This window comes from Drosophila ficusphila, unplaced genomic scaffold (assembly GCF_018152265.1).
Source record: "Drosophila ficusphila isolate 14025-0441.05 unplaced genomic scaffold, ASM1815226v1 contig_212, whole genome shotgun sequence".
In the NCBI taxonomy this organism is placed as follows: domain Eukaryota; kingdom Metazoa; phylum Arthropoda; class Insecta; order Diptera; family Drosophilidae; genus Drosophila; species Drosophila ficusphila.
Window position 1 is genome coordinate 15,727 of NW_025064109.1, and position 25,103 is coordinate 40,829.

The following is a 25,103-nucleotide window of genomic DNA, read 5'->3' on the forward strand; positions in this document are numbered from 1 at the left end:
TTCGAATAACAAATTCAGAGAGGTATTCCACTTTTAAATCGGGTAAAAATTTCAAAAGTTATGGGCTAAGCAGTGCTGGGATCTGGTCACTTTTCTGCAAACCCATTTTTTGCACATTTTGACAGGTCGGGGGTCATAAAAAACTACAAAATATTGACCAAAAATTCGAAAACAAACCAATAATGCAGCTAGATAGATATTTTAATGACAAATTCAGAGAGGTATTCCACTTTTAAATCGGGTAAAAATTTCAAAAGTTTGGGCTAAGCAGTGCTGGGATCTGGTCACTTTTCTGCAAACCCATTTTTTGCAAATTTTGACAGGTCGGGGGTCATAAAAAATGACGAAACATTGACCAAAAATTCGAAAATAAACCAATGATGTAGCTAGATAGATATTTTAATAACAAATTCAGAGAGGCATTCCACTTTTAAATCGGGTAAAAATTTCAAAAGTTATGGGATAAGCAGTGCTGGGATCTGGTCACTTTTCTGCAAAACCATTTTTTGCAAATTTTGACAGGTCGGGGGTCATAAAAAATTACAAAATATTGACCAAAAATTCGAAAATAAACCAATAATGCAGCTAGATAGATATTTTAACAACAAATTCAGAGAGGAATTCCACTTTTAAATCGGGTAAAAATTTCAAAAGTTTGGGCTAAGCAGTGCTGGGATCTGGTCACTTTTCTGCAAACCCATTTTTTGCAAATTTTAACAGGTCGGGGGTCATAAAAAATGACGAAACATTGACCAAAAATTCGAAAATAAACCAATGATGTAGCTAGATAGATATTTTAATAACAAATTCAGAGAGGCATTCCACTTTTAAATCGGGTAAAAATTTCAAAAGTTATGGGCTAAGCACTGCTGGGTTCTGGTCACTTTTCTGCAAACCCATTTTTTGCAAATTTTGACAGGTCGGGGGTCATAAAAAATTACAAAATATTGACGAAAAATTCGAAAATAAACCAATAATGCAGCTAGATAGATATTCGAATAACAAATTCAGAGAGGTATTCCACTTTTAAATCGGGTAAAAATTTCAAAAGTTATGGGCTAAGCAGTGCTGGGATCTGGTCACTTTTCTGCAAACCCATTTTTTGCAAATTTTGACAGGTCGGGGGTCATAAAAAATTACGAAACATTGACCAAAAATTCGAAAATAAACCAATGATGTAGCTAGATAGATATTTTAATAACAAATTCAGAGAGGCATTCCACTTTTAAATCGGGTAAAAATTTCAAAAGTTATGGGATAAGCAGTGCTGGGATCTGGTCACTTTTCTGCAAACCCATTTTTTTGCAAATTTTGACAGGTCGGGGGTCATAAAAAACTACAAAATATTGACCAAAAATTCGAAAATAAACCAATAATGCAGCTAGATAGATATTTTAACAACAAATTCAGAGAGGTATTCCACTTTTAAATCGGGTAAAAATTTCAAAAGTTTGGGCTAAGCAGTGCTGGGATTTGGTCACTTTTCTGCAAACCCATTTTTTGCAAATTTTGACAGGTCGGGGGTCATAAAAAATTACAAAATATTGACCAAAAATTCGAAAATAAACCAATAATGCAGCTAGATAGATATTTTAACAACAAATTCAGAGAGGTATTCCACTTTTAAATCGGGTAAAAATTTCAAAAGTTTGGGCTAAGCAGTGCTGGGATCTGGTCACTTTTCTGCAAACCCATTTTTTGCAAATTTTGACAGGTCGGGGGTCATAAAAAATTAAAAAATATTGACCAAAAATTCGAAAATAAACCAATAATGCAGCTAGATAGATATTTTAATAGCAAATTCAGAGAGGTATTCTACTTTTAAATCGGGTAAAAATTTCAAAAGGTTTGGGATAAGCAGTGCTGGGATCTGGTCACTTTTCTGCAAACCCATTTTTTGAAAATTTTAACAAGTCGGGGGTCATAAAAAACTACAAAATATTGACCAAAAATTCGAAAATAAACCAATAATGCAGCTAGATAGATATTTTAATAACAAATTCAGAGAGGTATTCCACTTTTAAATCGGGTAAAAATTTCAAAAGTTTGGGCTAAGCAGTGCTGGGATCTGGTCACTTTTCTGCAAACCCATTTTTTGCAAATTTTGACAGGTCGGGGGTCATAAAAAATTACAAAATATTGACCAAAAATTCGAAAAAACACCAATAATGCAGCTAGATAGATATTTTAACAACAAATTCAGAGAGGTATTCCACTTTTAAATCGGGTAAAAATTTCTAAAGTTTGGGCTAAGCAGTGCTGGGATCTGGTCACTTTTCTGCAAACCCATTTTTTGCAAATTTTGACAGGTCGGGGGTCATAAAAAATTACAAAATATTGACCAAAAATTCGAAAATAAACCAATAATGCAGCTAGATAGATATTTTAATAGCAAATTCAGAGAGGTATTCCACTTTTAAATCGGGTAAAAATTTCAAAAGGTTTGGGATAAGCAGTGCTGGGATCTGGTCACTTTTCTGCAAACCCATTTTTTGCAAATTTTGACAGGTCGGGGGTCATAAAAAATGACGAAACATTGACCAAAAATTCGAAAATAAACCAATGATGTAGCTAGATAGATATTTTAATAACAAATTCAGAGAGGCATTCCACTTTTAAATCGGGTAAAAATTTCAAAAGTTATGGGATAAGCAGTGCTGGGATCTGGTCACTTTTCTGCAAAACCATTTTTTGCAAATTTTGACAGGTTTTGCGGGGGTCATAAAAAATTACAAAATATTGACCAAAAATTCGAAAATAAACCAATAATGCAGCTAGATAGATATTTTAACAACAAATTCAGAGAGGCATTCCACTTTTAAATCGGGTAAAAATTTCAAAAGTTTGGGCTAAGCAGTGCTGGGATCTGGTCACTTTTCTGCAAACCCATTTTTTGCAAATTTTAACAGGTCGGGGGTCATAAAAAATGACGAAACATTGACCAAAAATTCGAAAATAAACCAATGATGTAGCTAGATAGATATTTTAATAACAAATTCAGAGAGGCATTCCACTTTTAAATCGGGTAAAAATTTCAAAAGTTATGGGCTAAGCAGTGCTGGGTTCTGGTCACTTTTCTGCAAACCCATTTTTTGCAAATTTTGACAGGTCGGGGGTCATAAAAAATTACAAAATATTGACCAAAAATTCGAAAATAAACCAATAATGCAGCTAGATAGATATTCGAATAACAAATTCAGAGAGGTATTCCACTTTTAAATCGGGTAAAAATTTCAAAAGTTATGGGCTAAGCAGTGCTGGGATCTGGTCACTTTTCTGCAAACCCATTTTTTGCAAATTTTGACAGGTCGGGGGTCATAAAAAATTACGAAACATTGACCAAAAATTCGAAAATAAACCAATGATGTAGCTAGATAGATATTTTAATAACAAATTCAGAGAGGCATTCCACTTTTAAATCGGGTAAAAATTTCAAAAGTTTGGGCTAAGCAGTGCTGGGATCTGGTCACTTTTCTGCAAACCCATTTTTTGCAAATTTTAACAGGTCGGGGGTCATAAAAAATGACGAAACATTGACCAAAAATTCGAAAATAAACCAATGATGTAGCTAGATAGATATTTTAATAACAAATTCAGAGAGGCATTCCACTTTTAAATCGGGTAAAAATTTCAAAAGTTATGGGCTAAGCACTGCTGGGTTCTGGTCACTTTTCTGCAAACCCATTTTTTGCAAATTTTGACAGGTCGGGGGTCATAAAAAATTACAAAATATTGACGAAAAATTCGAAAATAAACCAATAATGCAGCTAGATAGATATTCGAATAACAAATTCAGAGAGGTATTCCACTTTTAAATCGGGTAAAAATTTCAAAAGTTATGGGCTAAGCAGTGCTGGGATCTGGTCACTTTTCTGCAAACCCATTTTTTGCAAATTTTGACAGGTCGGGGGTCATAAAAAATTACGAAACATTGACCAAAAATTCGAAAATAAACCAATGATGTAGCTAGATAGATATTTTAATAACAAATTCAGAGAGGCATTCCACTTTTAAATCGGGTAAAAATTTCAAAAGTTATGGGATAAGCAGTGCTGGGATCTGGTCACTTTTCTGCAAACCCATTTTTTTGCAAATTTTGACAGGTCGGGGGTCATAAAAAACTACAAAATATTGACCAAAAATTCGAAAATAAACCAATAATGCAGCTAGATAGATATTTTAACAACAAATTCAGAGAGGTATTCCACTTTTAAATCGGGTAAAAATTTCAAAAGTTTGGGCTAAGCAGTGCTGGGATCTGGTCACTTTTCTGCAAACCCATTTTTTGCAAATTCTGACAGGTCGGGGGTCATAAAAAATTACAAAATATTGACCAAAAATTCGAAAATAAACCAATAATGCAGCTAGATAGATATTTTAACAACAAATTCAGAGAGGTATTCCACTTTTAAATCGGGTAAAAATTTCAAAAGTTTGGGCTAAGCAGTGCTGGGATCTGGTCACTTTTCTGCAAACCCATTTTTTGCAAATTTTGACAGGTCGGGGGTCATAAAAAATTAAAAAATATTGACCAAAAATTCGAAAATAAACCAATAATGCAGCTAGATAGATATTTTAATAGCAAATTCAGAGAGGTATTCCACTTTTAAATCGGGTAAAAATTTCAAAAGGTTTGGGATAAGCAGTGCTGGGATCTGGTCACTTTTCTGCAAACCCATTTTTTGAAAATTTTAACAAGTCGGGGGTCATAAAAAACTACAAAATATTGACCAAAAATTCGAAAATAAACCAATAATGCAGCTAGATAGATATTCGAATAACAAATTCAGAGAGGTATTCCACTTTTAAGTCGGGGAAAAATTTCAAAAGTTATGGGCTAAGCAGTGCTGGGATCTGGTCACTTTTCTGCAAACCCATTTTTTGCAAATTTTGACAGGTCGGGGGTCATCATAAAAAACTACAAAATATTGCAGCTAGATAGATATTTTAATAACAAATTCAGAGAGGTATTCCACTTTTAAATCGGGTAAAAATTTCAAAAGTTATGGGATAAGCAGTGCTGGGATCTGGTCACTTTTCTGCAAAACCATTTTTTGCAAATTTTGACAGGTCGGGGGTCATAAAAAATTACAAAATATTGACCAAAAATTCGAAAATAAACCAATAATGCAGCTAGATAGATATTTTAACAACAAATTCAGAGAGGCATTCCACTTTTAAATCGGGTAAAAATTTCAAAAGTTTGGGCTAAGCAGTGCTGGGATCTGGTCACTTTTCTGCAAACCCATTTTTTGCAAATTTTAACAGGTCGGGGGTCATAAAAAATGACGAAACATTGACCAAAAATTCGAAAATAAACCAATGATGTAGCTAGATAGATATTTTAATAACAAATTCAGAGAGGCATTCCACTTTTAAATCGGGTAAAAATTTCAAAAGTTATGGGCTAAGCACTGCTGGGTTCTGGTCACTTTTCTGCAAACCCATTTTTTGCAAATTTTGACAGGTCGGGGGTCATAAAAAATTACAAAATATTGACGAAAAATTCGAAAATAAACCAATAATGCAGCTAGATAGATATTCGAATAACAAATTCAGAGAGGTATTCCACTTTTAAATCGGGTAAAAATTTCAAAAGTTATGGGCTAAGCAGTGCTGGGATCTGGTCACTTTTCTGCAAACCCATTTTTTGCAAATTTTGACAGGTCGGGGGTCATAAAAAATTACGAAACATTGACCAAAAATTCGAAAATAAACCAATGATGTAGCTAGATAGATATTTTAATAACAAATTCAGAGAGGCATTCCACTTTTAAATCGGGTAAAAATTTCAAAAGTTATGGGATAAGCAGTGCTGGGATCTGGTCACTTTTCTGCAAACCCATTTTTTTGCAAATTTTGACAGGTCGGGGGTCATAAAAAACTACAAAATATTGACCAAAAATTCGAAAATAAACCAATAATGCAGCTAGATAGATATTTTAACAACAAATTCAGAGAGGTATTCCACTTTTAAATCGGGTAAAAATTTCAAAAGTTTGGGCTAAGCAGTGCTGGGATCTGGTCACTTTTCTGCAAACCCATTTTTTGCAAATTTTGACAGGTCGGGGGTCATAAAAAATTACAAAATATTGACCAAAAATTCGAAAATAAACCAATAATGCATCTAGATAGATATTTTAACAACAAATTCAGAGAGGTATTCCACTTTTAAATCGGGTAAAAATTTCAAAAGTTATGGGCTAAGCAGTGCTGGGATCTGGTCACTTTTCTGCAAACCCATTTTTTGCAAATTTTGACAGGTCGGGGGTCATAAAAAATTAAAAAATATTGACCAAAAATTCGAAAATAAACCAATAATGCAGCTAGATAGATATTTTAATAGCAAATTCAGAGAGGTATTCCACTTTTAAATCGGGTAAAAATTTCAAAAGGTTTGGGCTAAGCAGTGCTGGGATCTGGTCACTTTTCTGCAAACCCATTTTTTGAAAATTTTAACAAGTCGGGGGTCATAAAAAACTACAAAATATTGACCAAAAATTCGAAAATAAACCAATAATGCAGCTAGATAGATATTTTAATAACAAATTCAGAGAGGTATTCCACTTTTAAATCGGGTAAAAATTTCAAAAGTTATGGGCTAAGCAGTGCTGGGATCTGGTCACTTTTCTGCAAACCCATTTTTTGCAAATTTTGACAGGTCGGGGGTCATAAAAAACTACAAAATATTGACCAAAAATTCGAAAATAAACCAATAATGCAGCTAGATAGATATTTTAATAACAAATTCAGAGAGGTATTCCACTTTTAAATCGGGTAAAAATTTCAAAAGTTTGGGCTAAGCAGTGCTGGGATCTGGTCACTTTTCTGCAAACCCATTTTTTCAATTGAAAAAATTACAAAATATTGACCAAAAATTCGAAAATAAACCAATAATGCAGCTAGATAGATATTTTAACAACAAATTCAGAGAGGTATTCCACTTTTAAATCGGGTAAAAATTTCAAAAGTGATGGGCTAAGCAGTGCTGGGATCTGGTCACTTTTCTGCAAACCCATTTTTTGCAAATTTTGACAGGTCGGGGGTCATAAAAAACTACAAAATATTGACCAAAAATTCGAAAATAAACCAATAATGCAGCTAGATAGATATTTTAACAACAAATTCAGAGAGGTATTCCACTTTTAAATCGGGTAAAAATTTCAAAAGTTTGGGCTAAGCAGTGCTGGGTTCTGGTCACTTTTCTGCAAACCCATTTTTTGCAAATTTTGACAGGTCGGGGGTCATAAAAAATTACAAAATATTGACCAAAAATTCGAAAATAAACCAATAATGCAGCTAGATAGATATTTTAATAACAAATTCAGAGAGGTATTCCACTTTTAAATCGGGTAAAAATTTCAAAAGTTTGGGCTAAGCAGTGCTGGGATCTGGTCACTTTTCTGCAAACCCATTTTTTGCAAATTTTGACAGGTCGGGGGTCATAAAAAACTACAAAATATTGACCAAAAATTCGAAAATAAACCAATAATGCAGCTAGATAGATATTTTAACAACAAATTCAGAGAGGTATTCCACTTTTAAATCGGGTAAAAATTTCAAAAGTTTGGGCTAAGCAGTGCTGGGTTCTGGTCACTTTTCTGCAAACCCATTTTTTGCAAATTTTGACAGGTCGGGGGTCATAAAAAATTACAAAATATTGACCAAAAATTCGAAAATAAACCAATAATGCAGCTAGATAGATATTTTAATAACAAATTCAGAGAGGTATTCCACTTTTAAATCGGGTAAAAATTTCAAAAGTTTGGGCTAAGCAGTGCTGGGATCTGGTCACTTTTCTGCAAACCCATTTTTTGCAAATTTTGACAGGTCGGGGGTCATAAAAAATTACAAAATATTGACCAAAAAATTCGAAAATAAACCAATGATGTAGCTAGATAGATATTTTAATAACAAATTCAGAGAGGTATTCCACTTTTAAATCGGGTAAAAATTTCAAAAGTTTGGGCTAAGCAGTGCTGGGATCTGGTCACTTTTCTGCAAACCCATTTTTTGAATTTTGACGGTCGGGGTCATAAAAAATTACAAAATATTGACCAAAAATTCGAAAATAAACCAATAATGCAGCTAGATAGATATTTTAATAACAAATTCAGAGAGGTATTCCACTTTTAAATCGGGTAAAAATTTCAAAAGTTTGGGCTAAGCAGTGCTGGGATCTGGTCACTTTTCTGCAAACCCATTTTTTTGCAAATTTTGACAGGTCGGGGGTCATAAAAAACTACAAAATATTGACCAAAAATTCGAAAATAAACCAATAATGCAGCTAGATAGATATTTTAACAACAAATTCAGAGAGGTATTCCACTTTTAAATCGGGTAAAAATTTCAAAAGTTTGGGCTAAGCAGTGCTGGGATCTGGTCACTTTTCTGCAAACCCATTTTTTGCAAATTTTGACAGGTCGGGGGTCATAAAAAATTACAAAATATTGACCAAAAATTCGAAAATAAACCAATAATGCAGCTAGATAGATATTTTAATAACAAATTCAGAGAGGTATTCCACTTTTAAATCGGGTAAAAATTTCAAAAGTTATGGGCTAAGCAGTGCTGGGTTCTGGTCACTTTTCTGCAAACCCATTTTTTGCAAATTTTGACAGGTCGGGGGTCATAAAAAACTACAAAATATTGACCAAAAATTCGAAAATAAACCAATAATGCAGCTAGATAGATATTTTAATAACAAATTCAGAGAGGTATTCCACTTTTAAATCGGGTAAAAATTTCAAAAGTTTGGGCTAAGCAGTGCTGGGATCTGGTCACTTTTCTGCAAACCCATTTTTTGCAAATTTTGACAGGTCGGGGGTCATAAAAAATTACAAAATATTGACCAAAAATTCGAAAATAAACCAATAATGCAGCTAGATAGATATTTTAATAACAAATTCAGAGAGGTATTCCACTTTTAAATCGGGTAAAAATTTCAAAAGTTATGGGCTAAGCAGTGCTGGGATCTGGTCACTTTTCTGCAAACCCATTTTTTGCAAATTTTGACAGGTCGGGGGTCATAAAAAACTACAAAATATTGACCAAAAATTCGAAAATAAACCAATAATGCAGCTAGATAGATATTTTAATAACAAATTCAGAGAGGTATTCCACTTTTAAATCGGGTAAAAATTTCAAAAGTTTGGGCTAAGCAGTGCTGGGATCTGGTCACTTTTCTGCAAACCCATTTTTTCATAAAAAATTACAAAATATTGACCAAAAATTCGAAAATAAACCAATAATGCAGCTAGATAGATATTTTAACAACAAATTCAGAGAGGTATTCCACTTTTAAATCGGGTAAAAATTTCAAAAGTGATGGGCTAAGCAGTGCTGGGATCTGGTCACTTTTCTGCAAACCCATTTTTTGCAAATTTTGACAGGTCGGGGGTCATAAAAAACTACAAAATATTGACCAAAAATTCGAAAATAAACCAATAATGCAGCTAGATAGATATTTTAACAACAAATTCAGAGAGGTATTCCACTTTTAAATCGGGTAAAAATTTCAAAAGTTTGGGCTAAGCAGTGCTGGGTTCTGGTCACTTTTCTGCAAACCCATTTTTTGCAAATTTTGACAGGTCGGGGGTCATAAAAAATTACAAAATATTGACCAAAAATTCGAAAATAAACCAATAATGCAGCTAGATAGATATTTTAATAACAAATTCAGAGAGGTATTCCACTTTTAAATCGGGTAAAAATTTCAAAAGTTATGGGCTAAGCAGTGCTGGGATCTGGTCACTTTTCTGCAAACCCATTTTTTGCAAATTTTGACAGGTCGGGGGTCATAAAAAATGACGAAACATTGACCAAAAATTCGAAAATAAACCAATGATGTAGCTAGATAGATATTTTAATAACAAATTCAGAGAGGCATTCCACTTTTAAATCGGGTAAAAATTTCAAAAGTTATGGGATAAGCAGTGCTGGGATCTGGTCACTTTTCTGCAAACCCATTTTTTTGCAAATTTTGACAGGTCGGGGGTCATAAAAAATTACAAAATATTGACCAAAAATTCGAAAATAAACCAATAATGCAGCTAGATAGATATTTTAACAACAAATTCAGAGAGGTACTCCACTTTTAAATCGGGTAAAAATTTCAAAAGTTATGGGCTAAGCAGTGCTGGGATCTGGTCACTTTTCTGCAAACCCATTTTTTGCAAATTTTGACAGGTCGGGGGTCATAAAAAACTACAAAATATTGACCAAAAATTCGAAAATAAACCAATAATGCAGCTAGATAGATATTTTAACAACAAATTCAGAGAGGTATTCCACTTTTAAATCGGGTAAAAATTTCTAAAGTGTTGGGCTAAGCAGTGCTGGGATCTGGTCACTTTTCTGCAAACCCATTTTTTGCAAATTTTGACAGGTCGGGGGTCATAAAAAACTACAAAATATTGACCAAAAATTCGAAAATAAACCAATAATGCAGCTAGATAGATATTTTAACAACAAATTCAGAGAGGTATTCCACTTTTAAATCGGGTAAAAATTTCTAAAGTGTTGGGCTAAGCAGTGCTGGGATCTGGTCACTTTTCTGCAAACCCATTTTTTGCAAATTTTGACAGGTCGGGGGTCATAAAAAATTACAAAATATTGACCAAAAATTCGAAAATAAACCAATGATGCAGCTAGATAGATATTTTAATAACAAATTCAGAGAGGCATTCCACTTTTAAATCGGGTAAAAATTTCAAAAGTTATGGGCTAAGCAGTGCTGGGATCTGGTCACTTTTCTGCAAACCCATTTTTTGCAAATTTTGACAGGTCGGGGGTCATAAAAAATTACAAAATATGGACCAAAAATTCGAAAATAAACCAATGATGCAGCTAGATAGATATTTTAATAACAAATTCAGAGAGGTATTCCACTTTTAAATCGGGTAAAAATTTCAAAAGTGATGGGCTAAGCAGTGCTGGGATCTGGTCACTTTTCTGGAAACCCATTTTTTGCAAATTTTGACAGGTCGGGGGTCATAAAAATTACAAAATATTGACCAACAATTCGAAAATAAACCAATGATGCAGCTAGATAAATATTTTAATAACAAATTCAGAGAGGTATTCCACTTTTAAATCGGGTAAACATTTCAAAAGTTATGGGCTAAGCAGTGCTGGGATCTGGTCACTTTTCTGCAAACCCATTTTTTGCAAATTTTGACAGGTCGGGGGTCACACAAAAATTACAATATATTGACCAAAAATTCGAAAATAAACCAATAATGCAGCTAGATAGATATTTTAATAACAAATTCAGAGAGGTATTCCACTTTTAAATCGGGTAAAAATTTCAAAAGTTATGGGCTAAGCAGTGCTGGGTTCTGGTCACTTTTCTGCAAACCCATTTTTTGCAAATTTTGACAGGTCGGGGGTCATAAAAAATTACAAAATATTGACCAAAAATTCGAAAATAAACCAATAATGCAGCTAGATAGATATTCGAATAACAAATTCAGAGAGGTATTCCACTTTTAAATCGGGTAAAAATTTCAAAAGTTATGGGCTAAGCAGTGCTGGGATCTGGTCACTTTTCTGCAAACCCATTTTTTGCAAATTTTGACAGGTCGGGGGTCATAAAAAACTACAAAATATTGACCAAAAATTCGAAAATAAACCAATAATGCAGCTAGATAGATATTTTAACAACAAATTCAGAGAGGTATTCCACTTTTAAATCGGGTAAAAATTTCTAAAGTGTTGGGCTAAGCAGTGCTGGGATCTGGTCACTTTTCTGGAAACCCATTTTTTGCAAATTTTGACAGGTCGGGGGTCATAAAAAATTACAAAATATTGACCAAAAATTCGAAAATAAACCAATGATGCAGCTAGATAGATATTTTAATAACAAATTCAGAGAGGCATTCCACTTTTAAATCGGGTAAAAATTTCAAAAGTTTGGGCTTAGCAGTGCTGGGATCTGGTCACTTTTCTGCAAACCCATTTTTTGCAAATTTTGACAGGTCGGGGGTCATAAAAAATTACAAAATATGGACCAAAAATTCGAAAATAAACCAATGATGCAGCTAGATAGATATTTTAATAACAAATTCAGAGAGGTATTCCACTTTTAAATCGGGTAAAAATTTCAAAAGTGATGGGCTAAGCAGTGCTGGGATCTGGTCACTTTTCTGCAAACCCATTTTTTGCAAATTTTGACAGGTCGGGGGTCATAAAAAATTACAAAATATTGACCAAAAATTCGAAAATAAACCAATAATGCAGCTAGATAGATATTTTAATAACAAATTCAGAGAGGTATTCCACTTTTAAATCGGGTAAAAATTTCAAAAGTTATGGGCTAAGCAGTGCTGGGATCTGGTCACTTTTCTGCAAACCCATTTTTTGCAAATTTTGACAGGTCGGGGGTCATAAAAAATTACAAAATATTGACCAAAAATTCGAAAATAAACCAATAATGCAGCTAGATAGATATTTTAATAACAAATTCAGAGAGGTATTCCACTTTTAAATCGGGTAAAAATTTCAAAAGTTATGGGCTAAGCAGTGCTGGGATCTGGTCACTTTTCTGCAAACCCATTTTTTGCAAATTTTGACAGGTCGGGGGTCATAAAAAATTACAAAATATTGACCAAAAATTCGAAAATAAACCAATAATGCAGCTAGATAGATATTTTAACAACAAATTCAGAGAGGTATTCCACTTTTAAATCGGGTAAAAATTTCTAAAGTGTTGGGCTAAGCAGTGCTGGGATCTGGTCACTTTTCTGCAAACCCATTTTTTGCAAATTTTGACAGGTCGGGGGTCATAAAAAATTACAAAATATTGACCAAAAATTCGAAAATAAACCAATAATGCAGCTAGATAGATATTTTAATAACAAATTCAGAGAGGTATTCCACTTTTAAATCGGGTAAAAATTTCAAAAGTTTGGGCTAAGCAGTGCTGGGATCTGGTCACTTTTCTGCAAACCCATTTTTTGCAAATTTTGACAGGTCGGGGGTCATAAAAAACTACAAAATATTGACCAAAAATTCAAAAAATAAACCAATAATGCAGCTAGATAGATATTTTAATAACAAATTCAGAGAGGTATTCCACTTTTAAATCGGGTAAAAATTTCAAAAGTTTGGGCTAAGCAGTGCTGGGATCTGGTCACTTTTCTGCAAACCCATTTTTTGCAAATTTTGACAGGTCGGGGGTCATAAAAAATTACAAAATATTGACCAAAAATTCGAAAATAAACCAATAATGCAGCTAGATAGATATTTTAATAACAAATTCAGAGAGGTATTCCACTTTTAAATCGGGTAAAAATTTCAAAAGTTATGGGCTAAGCAGTGCTGGGATCTGGTCACTTTTCTGCAAACCCATTTTTTGCAAATTTTGACAGGTCGGGGGTCATAAAAAATTACAAAATATTGACCAAAAATTCGAAAATAAACCAATAATGCAGCTAGATAGATATTTTAATAACAAATTCAGAGAGGTATTCCACTTTTAAATCGGGTAAAAATTTCAAAAGTTTGGGCTAAGCAGTGCTGGGATCTGGTCACTTTTCTGCAAACCCATTTTTTGCAAATTTTGACAGGTCGGGGGTCATAAAAAACTACAAAATATTGACCAAAAATTCGAAAATAAACCAATAATGCAGCTAGATAGATATTTTAATAACAAATTCAGAGAGGTATTCCACTTTTAAATCGGGTAAAAATTTCAAAAGTTTGGGCTAAGCAGTGCTGGGATCTGGTCACTTTTCTGCAAACCCATTTTTTGCAAATTTTGACAGGTCGGGGGTCATAAAAAATTACAAAATATTGACCAAAAATTCGAAAATAAACCAATAATGCAGCTAGATAGATATTTTAATAACAAATTCAGAGAGGTATTCCACTTTTAAATCGGGTAAAAATTTCAAAAGTTATGGGCTAAGCAGTGCTGGGATCTAGTCACTTTTCTGCAAACCCATTTTTTGCAAATTTTGACAGGTCGGGGGTCATAAAAAATGACGAAACATTGACCAAAAATTCGAAAATAAACCAATAATGCAGCTAGATAGATATTTTAACAACAAATTCAGAGAGGTATTCCACTTTTAAATCGGGTAAAAATTTCAAAAGTGTTGGGCTAAGCAGTGCTGGGATCTGGTCACTTTTCTGCAAACCCATTTTTTGCAAATTTTGACAGGTCGGGGGTCATAAAAAATTACAAAATATTGACCAAAAATTCGAAAATAAACCAATAATGCAGCTAGATAGATATTTTAATAGCAAATTCAGAGAGGTATTCCACTTTTAAATCGGGTAAAAATTTCAAAAGTTTGGGCTAAGCAGTGCTGGGATCTGGTCACTTTTCTGCAAACCCATTTTTTGCAAATTTTGACAGGTCGGGGGTCATAAAAAACTACAAAATATTGACCAAAAATTCTAAAAAAAAACAAATAATGCAGCTAGATAGATATTTTAATAACAAATTCAGAGAGGTATTCCACTTTTAAATCGGGTAAAAATTTCAAAAGTTTGGGCTAAGCAGTGCTGGGATCTGGTCACTTTTCTGCAAACCCATTTTTTGCAAATTTTGACAGGTCGGGGGTCATAAAAAATGACGAAACATTGACCAAAAATTCGAAAATAAACCAATGATGCAGCTAGATAGATATTTTAATAACAAATTCAGAGAGGTATTCCACTTTTAAATCGGGTAAAAATTTCAAAAGTTATGGGCTAAGCAGTGCTGGGATCTGGTCACTTTTCTGCAAACCCATTTTTTTGCAAATTTTGACAGGTCGGGGGTCATAAAAAATTACAAAATATTGACCAAAAATTCGAAAATAAACCAATAATGCAGCTAGATAGATATTTTAACAACAAATTCAGAGAGGTATTCCACTTTTAAATCGGGTAAAAATTTCAAAAGTTGTGGGCTAAGCAGTGCTGGGATCTGGTCACTTTTCTGCAAACCCATTTTTTGCAAATTTTGACAGGTCGGGGGTCATAAAAAATGACGAAACATTGACCAAAAATTCGAAAATAAACCAATAATGCAGCTAGATAGATATTTTAACAACAAATTCAGAGAGGTATTCCACTTTTAAATCGGGTAAAAATTTCAAAAGTTATGGGCTAAGCAGTGCTGGGTTCTGGTCACTTTTCTGCAAACCCATTTGTTTGGCTAATAAGCTTTTTTACTAGCCAACAAACCAAATTGAGACCTAATAAACACGCACAAATTTAGGTTTATTTTATATTTAAATATAATGTTTATTAAGTCGCACAGCACTTAGTTTGAGTTTTTACGAAATAGATCAGGCAGGCACGAGTTGCCTCTGATTTCAAAACGATAAAAGGTTCGAAGTAGATCAAGCAGACTCGAAGTAGTCTTTGATCAGAAATGCAAGTGAGCAAGAACTTGAGACGAATTGCCACGACGAACGACAGTTGACGACTCATAATTGATTTTAGGCTGCACTCGGCTGAAGGGCAAGCGCGGCGAATACATACATAGATGAAGATAACAGATAAAGAAAACATTGCTTCGCAGAGCAATTTACAAATTTAAGAGAGTTTTGTTTGGTGCTGCATAACCAAACATCCTCCCCCGTTGGAAGACACGGGGTTTCAACTTCATCTTGGATAGGCAGCACACATAATCTTCGGATAGCTCGTTTAATTGTCCCAGTTGCAGTTTTTAGGGCAGCTACACGGACAACTTTGTCTTCTCCGGCGATCAGCTCGTCCACTCTAGCCAGTGGCCACTTAAGTGGAGGAAGGTTCTCGTCCTTCACTAAGACAACATCGTTGATCTTGAGATTTGGATGATTGGTGCGCCACTTAGCACGCTGTTGAAGAAGTGTTAGGTATTCTTCTCGCCAACGGGCCCAGAAAACTTGCTGATGGTAAGATATTCGCTGCCATCGATCCAATCGGTTGCAATTTAACAGTGTGACATCAGGCTCTGGAAACAACACCAGAGGAGCGGTGCCAAGAAAGTGTGCGGGAGTTAACACATCCAAGTCGGCTGGGTTCTCTGAAAGAGGAAGCAGAGGTCTAGAGTTGATTATCGCCCCAATGTGGCAAACTAGCGTGCGCAGCTCGTCAAACGATAATAGCGATGGGCCAACTGAACGATAGAAATGGAATTTGGCCGTTTTTACTGCAGCCTCCCAGAGGCCTCCAAAGTGAGGCGAACGGGGAGGAATGAATCGCCACTCAATGTTATCCTCCAGACAGAATTCCTGCACGGAACGTATGTGGGGGTCGCACAGGAACAAACGTTTCAGCTCGGTCAGCTCGTTCTTGGCGCCAACAAAATTGGTTGCATTATCCGACCATATTCGAGCAGGCTTGCCCCTTGTTAGAATAAAGCGCTTCAACGCTCCAAGAAATGCTTGCGTCGACAAATCCTGAACAAGTTCCAAGTGCACCGCTTTCGTCGAAAAACATATGAAGATGCAGACATACGTTTTTACAGGAACCTTGCCTCGAACCCCAGTCCTGTAATGGAACGGACCACAGAAATCCAACCCTGTGACCATAAACGTCCACGTTGAAGATACCCGGCTCTTTGGCAAATCAGCCATTACATGCTCAAACAGTCGGGGTTTGGCTCTGAAGCAGATAATGCATTTATTGACCACAGTTGTGACAGTTTTGCGTCCTCCAATTGGCCAATACTGCAGACGAATGTGTGCAAGCAGAGATCGAGGTCCCGAATGGAGTTTGCGCCGATGAAAGTGCATGATAAGTGCGTGGGTTACTGGATGACTCCTCGGTAATATAATAGGATGCTGAGACTCAAAGGCCAATCCAGAATTCTTTAAACGACCACCAACACGCATTATGCCAAATTCATCTATGAACGGTGCAAGAGAAAAAATTTGACTTGAGGATTTAATTGAAAGTTTACCTTGCAGTCGTTTGTAGTCAGCTGCAAGGTTGTTCATCTGGATGGTGCGAAGGAGCAACTGCGTTCCAAGCTGAATATGCTCGACTGTAATTCCAGAGTGCCGGATGCGATGTCGAAATTTAAAGACGTATGCAAATACATGGGTCAGCTTTTGCCAGGAATTGCTGAACTTGCATTGCAACGTCATGTCATTGGAAGGCGTGGTATGAGCCACGAGCGAATTTCTCATTTCTGGTAACGGAGTGATGGCAGAATGCGGGGCGGGCCAGTGAATTCTGTCATTGCACAGGAACGATGGACCTCTTGACCATAGCGATGACTCAAGCAGCTCGCTTGGAAGTGATCCCCTCGACAAAATGTCAGCTGGGTTACAAAACGTGGGTACATATCGCCAATCCATTCCGTTGGTCAGCTCCTGTATCGAAGCAATTCGGTTTGCGGTGAAGACTTGGAACCGGGAGGGCTCATCCTTAATCCACGAAAGTACGACGGACGAGTCGGACCAGCAAAAGAACGGGCAAGAGAAAACGTTCATATCACGGACTTCTCGGATGAGTTGAGACAACAGCAGAGCGGCACAAAGTTCCAATTTGGGAATCGTAAGCGTCTTCAGCGGAGCCACACGAGACTTAGCACAAAGTAGCTGAGCCTCTCTACGACCTTGTGATGAAGACACAGCGTAGATACAGCCACCATACGCATTTATGCTGGCATCGCTGAAACCATGGAGCTCTATGATGCCGGCAGGCTGAACAGCTAAGCGAGGAAATTTCATTTGCTGGGTGCAAGCAATATCAGCTGTTAACTTCAGCCAAGACGAATTTAGCGCAGAGGGAAGGCTCTCATCCCAATCCAATTTCTCCTTCCAAAGCTGCTGCAAAAAGATTTTTGCTTTGGTTATGACAGGGCAGATGAGGCCGAGGGGGTCATAGAAGCGGGCTATTGTGGACAGCACGGACCTCTTGCTAGGTTTTAAGATGCGCTGCATGGGAGAGAAAGAAAACATTAGAACGTCTGAAGTAGGATCCCAAGCGAGCCCCAGCGTTTTGGTAATGTCGCTTCCATCGTCGAACTTCAGGAATGTTTCCCTTTCTGGCTCGGGTGTTTCCTTAAGAACAACGGGGTCATTAGAGCACCATTTTCTCAGCTTGAACTGCCCTTTTCCAAGCAATTCCTGGGTTTGACGCATGATCTCTAAAACATCTTGAGCGGAGTTGCCACCAGTAATCAGATCATCAACGTAAAAATCCCGCTTGAGAATTTGGGAGCCAATGGGATACGAATTCTCCTCATCAATAGCAAGCTGATGCATGGCCCGCACAGATAGAAATGATGCACGCTTGGTTCCATAAGTTACTGTATTCAGCCTGTAAACTTGTATCTCCTGGCTTGGTGAATCTCTCCAAAGAAGGCACTGCAGAAAACTATCGGGCTCGGCAACTCGAACGCAACGATACATCTTGCAAATGTCACCAGTCAGGGCCACAGGAAACGTTCGGAATTGAAGCAGGGTCCGAAATAGTTTGGGCTGAATGGTAGGACCAGCCATAAGGACGTCATTCAAGGAAGATCCAGACGACGTTCGGGCAGACCCATCAAAAACTACACGCAATTTCGTTGTGGTGCTGTCCTTTTGAAAACGCAATGATGGGGAAGATAATACTGGCAAAGACCAATCGAATCTTTGCTAACGAGTGACATGTGATTCAAGTCCAAATATTCACGAATGAAAGCCGAATATTGAGACTTGAGCTGCGGGTGACGTTGAAGTTTATGTTCCAAATTCAAAAAACGACGATAAGCGTGAGCATAAGAATCTCCGAGCATATCCAAGCTATGCTTTAACGGAAGGCGAACAGAGTATGCTCCGGTAGCCAGGCGAGCAAAGTTGGTTTTGAAATGTTCCTCACATTCGAGCTCCTCTTTGGAAAATTTGCAGGCGTAATCAGGAACACTCTCTATTTCCCAAAAGCGTCGAAGTATTTCATCCAATGGCGACTCAACTTCTTCGACGGAAGATACAGACGTCTGAGCTGCAAGAGCCGATGATTCACGGTGTTCTGAGCCACCTCCTGCGACGACCCATCCTAGACGGGTTTTTTGCAGCAAAGGAAGACCAGGAGTGAGTTTTATTTGACCCACACAAAGAAGCTCAAAGAAAAGACTTGCTCCAATTAATAAGTCAATTTTTTGAGGTTTGTGGAAATCCGGATCGGCAAGCTGAAGGTTTGCTGGTATATTCCAGTTCTCCGGACTCATAGGCAGGCTAGGCTGGTTTCCCGTAATCGTTGGAGCAACTAAGGCAGAGATGTATAATTTGAAGTTTGGGACTTCAAGCTAAATTGCACCGATACTCCATCGGAGTCGAATTTAGAATCTCCAAGTCCGGAGACAAGAGTAGACGATTTTTCTCTACGAAGCTGAAGTTGATGAGCAAATCGGGAAGTAATGATATGAAGCTGAGCACCACCATCAAGAAGTGCACGACATGGCACCCAGGTGCCAGAACGGCTTTGAATGTTTACAATCGCAGTGGCTAGTAGCACATAATCAGCTTGAGGATTTTGGGCGATCAGAGAGGTAGCATGCGAGGGAGCTGATGAGTTTGCGGAACTATGCGAAGTATCCAAAGTTGGAGATGGCGCAGCCTGAGGACAAGCAACATTATCACGAGGTTGATTTGGAGATCCTGGTGACTCGAAATGTAACAAGCTGTGATGCTTGGATCCACAGACTCGACAAGAACTAGACGCACAATTTTTCATCTGATGGCCCTTTCTTAGACAATTTAGGCATAAGCCAAGTCTTTTCGCTCTCTGAAGACGAAGTTGAGGAGTTAAATTAGTAAACTGATTGCAATTATAGACTGAATGGTTTGCGCTATTGTAACAAACACAACCATTGGCAGTCATATTGGTAGCAAGAAACGAGTTTTTATTACTAGAACTGTTTCTGCCCTTTACGATTTGAGGTTTACTTGCGTAAATTGTTGCAACATGCTCCACATTTTCCAATTTTAAGCAGCGCTTGTCCAAAAAATCCAAAAATTGTTGGCATGTCGGAACTTGATCAATTAATGCCGTTTCCTCCCATTTTGCCTGAGTCGAGGTGTCCAATTTCTGAAGCAAACTGTGGATGATGATGGATCCAGAAATTTGCTCAGCAGTTCCCATCGACTGCAATGAACGCAAATTTGTGTTGATTTTGTCCGAAAACTCCCGTAACCTCGCCGCTGTCGCATTCTCTACCTTCTGCATGCCCAAAATCTCTGCGATATGTGCCTGAAAAATAAGACGTTTGTTGTTAAAGCGTTTGTTGAGCAAATCCAAAGCAACAGCATAGTTATCATTGCAAATATCCAGCGAGCGAACAGAATCCAATGCGGAGCCTTTCAGGCACGACTTCAAATGTTGGAGCTTTTCCACGGGCGAAAGATCAGGATCTTGATCGATGATGGTCGAAAACATGGAGAAAAAGTTGGCATATTCGGTGTAGCCACCACTAAATTCGGGCAATTTAATTTCCGGGAGACGAAGCCTTTTGTTAGGCTGACTAGCAGCGGAATCCATGGCGGGTTCCTGGCGCAACGTTGAGCACGGCAAACTGGCCACCTTACGCTTACCAATCTCCTGGAGCACAATTGATTTTGCGGATAAAATCAATTCCTCAAATTCATCCGGCAGCGGACTATCGATTTCATCGTAGTCAAGCTCTTCGAGAGACCCATGAGCCAGGTTAAACGAAACTTCGGTTTTATTCAGCAACTCCAGTCGCAAACTAAGTTCTTCTTCAGCCATCAGGGAAATTCGATCGAAGGTCAATGAACTTTCAATGCTTTGCGCATGCATGAAAATTGACCGAGATTTCCTTTTTATAAAACTGCGCCTTGTCGATGTTGACAAGAGTAATTTCCGTTGACATTTTTAGCCGAAAATTTATTTATAAAACAAAGTTCAAATAATTGCAGTTCGCGACGAAGAGGTTATGGCACAGTTTTGAAGCTTTGACAGTTTTGAAGGCACTGGCGCCAAATTGCAAGCCTGAATCGACCACGAGAAGTAAATGCTGGCTTCTCTTCTGCTAGCATTAAAACCAAAAACAACCATCAGCTGCAGATCAATGAACTTGCGAAAAACGTTTGACAAGCGAGAGCCAGAGCGAGAGCGAGATTGAGAGAGCGATACCGTACGAACCGATGCGAGAGCGAGATGCGAAATTATGTGTACATAAATACATATAAACGCATGTGCAAAACCAACCCTTTTGCGCAGGTTAATTTTATACATTTATATTTTCCAAAATGATTAACTAAATTTTTCTATCACGTCGGGGTCACCAAAATGTTTGGCTAATAAGCTTTTTTTACTAGCCAACAAACCAAATTGGGACCTAATAAACACGCACAAATTTAGGTTTATTTTATATTTAAATATAATGTTTATTAAGTCGCACAGCACTTAGTTTGAGTTTTTACGAAATAGATCAGGCGGTTCTCTTTAAAAGATAAAAGGTTCGAAGTAGATCAAGCAGACTCGAAGTAGTCTTTGATCAGAAATGCAAGTGAGCAAGAACTTGAGACGAATTGCCACGACGAACGACAGTTGACGACTCATAATTGATTTTAGGCTGCACTCGGCTGAAGGGCAAGCGCGGCGAATACATACATAGATGAAGATAACAGATAAAGAAAACATTGCTTCGCAGAGCAATTTACAAATTTAAGAGAGTTTTGTTTGGTGCTGCATAACCAAACACCATTTTTTGCAAATTTTGACAGGTCGGGGGTCATACATACATAGATGAAGATAACAGATAAAGAAAACATTGCTTCGCAGAGCAATTTACAAATTTAAGAGAGTTTTGTTTGGTGCTGCATAACCAAACACCATTTTTTGCAAATTTTGACAGGTCGGGGGTCATAAAAAACTACAAAATATTGACCAAAAATTCGAAAATAAACCAATAATGCAGCTAGATAGATATTCGAATAACAAATTCAGAGAGGTATTCCACTTTTAAATCGGGTAAAAATTTCAAAAGTTATGGGCTAAGCAGTGCTGGGTTCTGGTCACTTTTCTGCAAACCCATTTTTTGCAAATTTTGACAGGTCGGGGGTCATAAAAAATTACAAAATATTGACCAAAAATTCGAAAATAAGCCAATAATGCAGCTAGATAGATATTTTAATAACAAATTCAGAGAGGCATTCCACTTTTAAATCGGGTAAAAATTTCAAAAGTTATGGGCTAAGCAGTGCTGGGTTCTGGTCACTTTTCTGCAAACCCATTTTTTGCAAATTTTAACAAGTCGGGGGTCATAAAAAACTACAAAATATTGACCAAAAATTCGAAAATAAACCAATAATGCAGCTAGATAGATATTTTAACAACAAATTCAGAGAGGTATTCCACTTTTAAATCGGGTAAAAATTTCAAAAGTTTGGGCTAAGCAGTGCTGGGATCTGGTCACTTTTCTGCAAACCCATGTTTTGCAAATTTTGACAGGTCGGGGGTCATAAAAAATTACAAAATATTGACCAAAAATTCGAAAATAAACCAATAATGCAGCTAGATAGATATTTTAATAACAAATTCAGAGAGGTATTCCACTTTTAAATCGGGTAAAAATTTCAAAAGTTTGGGCTAAGCAGTGCTGGGATCTGGTCACTTTTCTGCAAACCCATTTTTTGCAAATTTTGACAGGTCGGGGGTCATAAAAAACTACAAAATATTGACCAAAAATTCGAAAATAAACCAATAATGCAGCTAGATAGATATTCGAATAACAAATTCAGAGAGGTATTCCACTTTTAAATCGGGTAAAAATTTCAAAAGTTTGGGCTAAGCAGTGCTGGGATCTGGTCACTTTTCTGCAAACCCATTTTTTGCAAATTTTGACAGGTCGGGGGTCATAAAAAATGACGAAACATTGACCAAAAATTCGAAAATAAACCAATGATGTAGCTAGATAGATATTTTAATAACAAATTCAGAGAGGCATTCCACTTTTAAATCGGGTAAAAATTTCAAAAGTTATGGGCTAAGCAGTGCTGGGTTCTGGTCACTTTTCTGCAAACCCATTTTTTGCAAATTTTGACAGGTCGGGGGTCATAAAAAATTACAAAATATTGACCAAAAATTCGAAAATAAACCAATAATGCAGCTAGATAGATATTTTAACAACAAATTCAGAGAGGTATTCCACTTTTAAATCGGGTAAAAATTTCAAAAGTTTGGGCTAAGCAGTGCTGGGATCTGGTCACTTTTCTGCAAACCCATTTTTTGCAAATTTTGACAGGTCGGGGGTCATAAAAAACTACAAAATATTGACCAAAAATTCGAAAATAAACCAATAATGCAGCTAGATAGATATTTTAATAACAAATTCAGAGAGGTATTCCACTTTTAAATCGGGTAAAAATTTCAAAAGTTTGGGCTAAGCAGTGCTGGGATCTGGTCACTTTTCTGCAAACCCATTTTTTGCAAATTTTGACAGGTCGGGGGTCATAAAAAATGACGAAACATTGACCAAAAATTCGAAAATAAACCAATGATGTAGCTAGATAGATATTTTAATAACAAATTCAGAGAGGCATTCCACTTTTAAATCGGGTAAAAATTTCAAAAGTTATGGGCTAAGCAGTGCTGGGTTCTGGTCACTTTTCTGCAAACCCATTTTTTGCAAATTTTGACAGGTCGGGGGTCATAAAAAACTACAAAATATTGACCAAAAATTCGAAAATAAACCAATAATGCAGCTAGATAGATATTTTAACAACAAATTCAGAGAGGTATTCCACTTTTAAATCGGGTAAAAATTTCAAAAGTTTGGGCTAAGCAGTGCTGGGATCTGGTCACTTTTCTGCAAACCCATTTTTTGCAAATTTTGACAGGTCGGGGGTCATAAAAAACTACAAAATATTGACCAAAAATTCGAAAATAAACCAATAATGCAGCTAGATAGATATTCGAATAACAAATTCAGAGAGGTATTCCACTTTTAAATCGGGTAAAAATTTCAAAAGTTTGGGCTAAGCAGTGCTGGGATCTGGTCACTTTTCTGCAAACCCATTTTTTGCAAATTTTGACAGGTCGGGGGTCATAAAAAATTACAAAATATTGACCAAAAATTCGAAAATAAACCAATAATGCAGCTAGATAGATATTTTAACAACAAATTCAGAGAGGTATTCCACTTTTAAATCGGGTAAAAATTTCAAAAGTTTGGGCTAAGCAGTGCTGGGATCTGGTCACTTTTCTGCAAACCCATTTTTTGCAAATTTTGACAGGTCGGGGGTCATAAAAAATTACAAAATATTGACCAAAAATTCGAAAATAAACCAATAATGCAGCTAGATAGATATTTTAATAACAAATTCAGAGAGGTATTCCACTTTTAAATCGGGTAAAAATTTCAAAAGTTTGGGCTAAGCAGTGCTGGGATCTGGTCACTTTTCTGCAAACCCATTTTTTGCAAATTTTGACAGGTCGGGGGTCATAAAAAATTACAAAATATTGACCAAAAATTCGAAAATAAACCAATAATGCAGCTAGATAGATATTTTAATAACAAATTCAGAGAGGTATTCCACTTTTAAATCGGGTAAAAATTTCAAAAGTTTGGGCTAAGCAGTGCTGGGATCTGGTCACTTTTCTGCAAACCCATTTTTTGCAAATTTTGACAGGTCGGGGGTCATAAAAAATTACAAAATATTGACCAAAAATTCGAAAATAAACCAATAATGCAGCTAGATAGATATTTTAATAACAAATTCAGAGAGGTATTCCACTTTTAAATCGGGTAAAAATTTCAAAAGTTTGGGCTAAGCAGTGCTGGGATCTGGTCACTTTTCTGCAAACCCATTTTTTGCAAATTTTGACAGGTCGGGGGTCATAAAAAATTACAAAATATTGACCAAAAATTCGAAAATAAACCAATAATGCAGCTAGATAGATATTTTAACAACAAATTCAGAGAGGTATTCCACTTTTAAATCGGGTAAAAATTTCAAAAGTTTGGGCTAAGCAGTGCTGGGATCTGGTCACTTTTCTGCAAACCCATTTTTTGCAAATTTTGACAGGTCAGGGGTCATAAAAAATTACAAAATATTGACCAAAAATTCGAAAATAAACCAATAATGCAGCTAGATAGATATTTTAATAACAAATTCAGAGAGGTATTCCACTTTTAAATCGGGTAAAAATTTCAAAAGTTTGGGCTA

General features: G+C 36.4%; 1 protein-coding gene across 1 annotated transcript; it reads right to left on the reverse strand.

Annotated features, from left to right (window-relative positions):
- Window positions 1-15,677: 15,677 nt before the first annotated feature.
- LOC122319806 lies at window positions 15,678-18,431 on the reverse strand (the record flags this gene model as incomplete). Its single annotated transcript, XM_043207603.1, has 2 exons — window positions 16,883-18,431; window positions 15,678-16,828 (listed from the first exon to the last, which is right to left on the reverse strand). Coding segments are annotated over exons 1-2 (2,700 nt in total), but the record flags the coding sequence as incomplete, so codon positions are not given.
- Window positions 18,432-25,103: the final 6,672 nt, after the last annotated feature.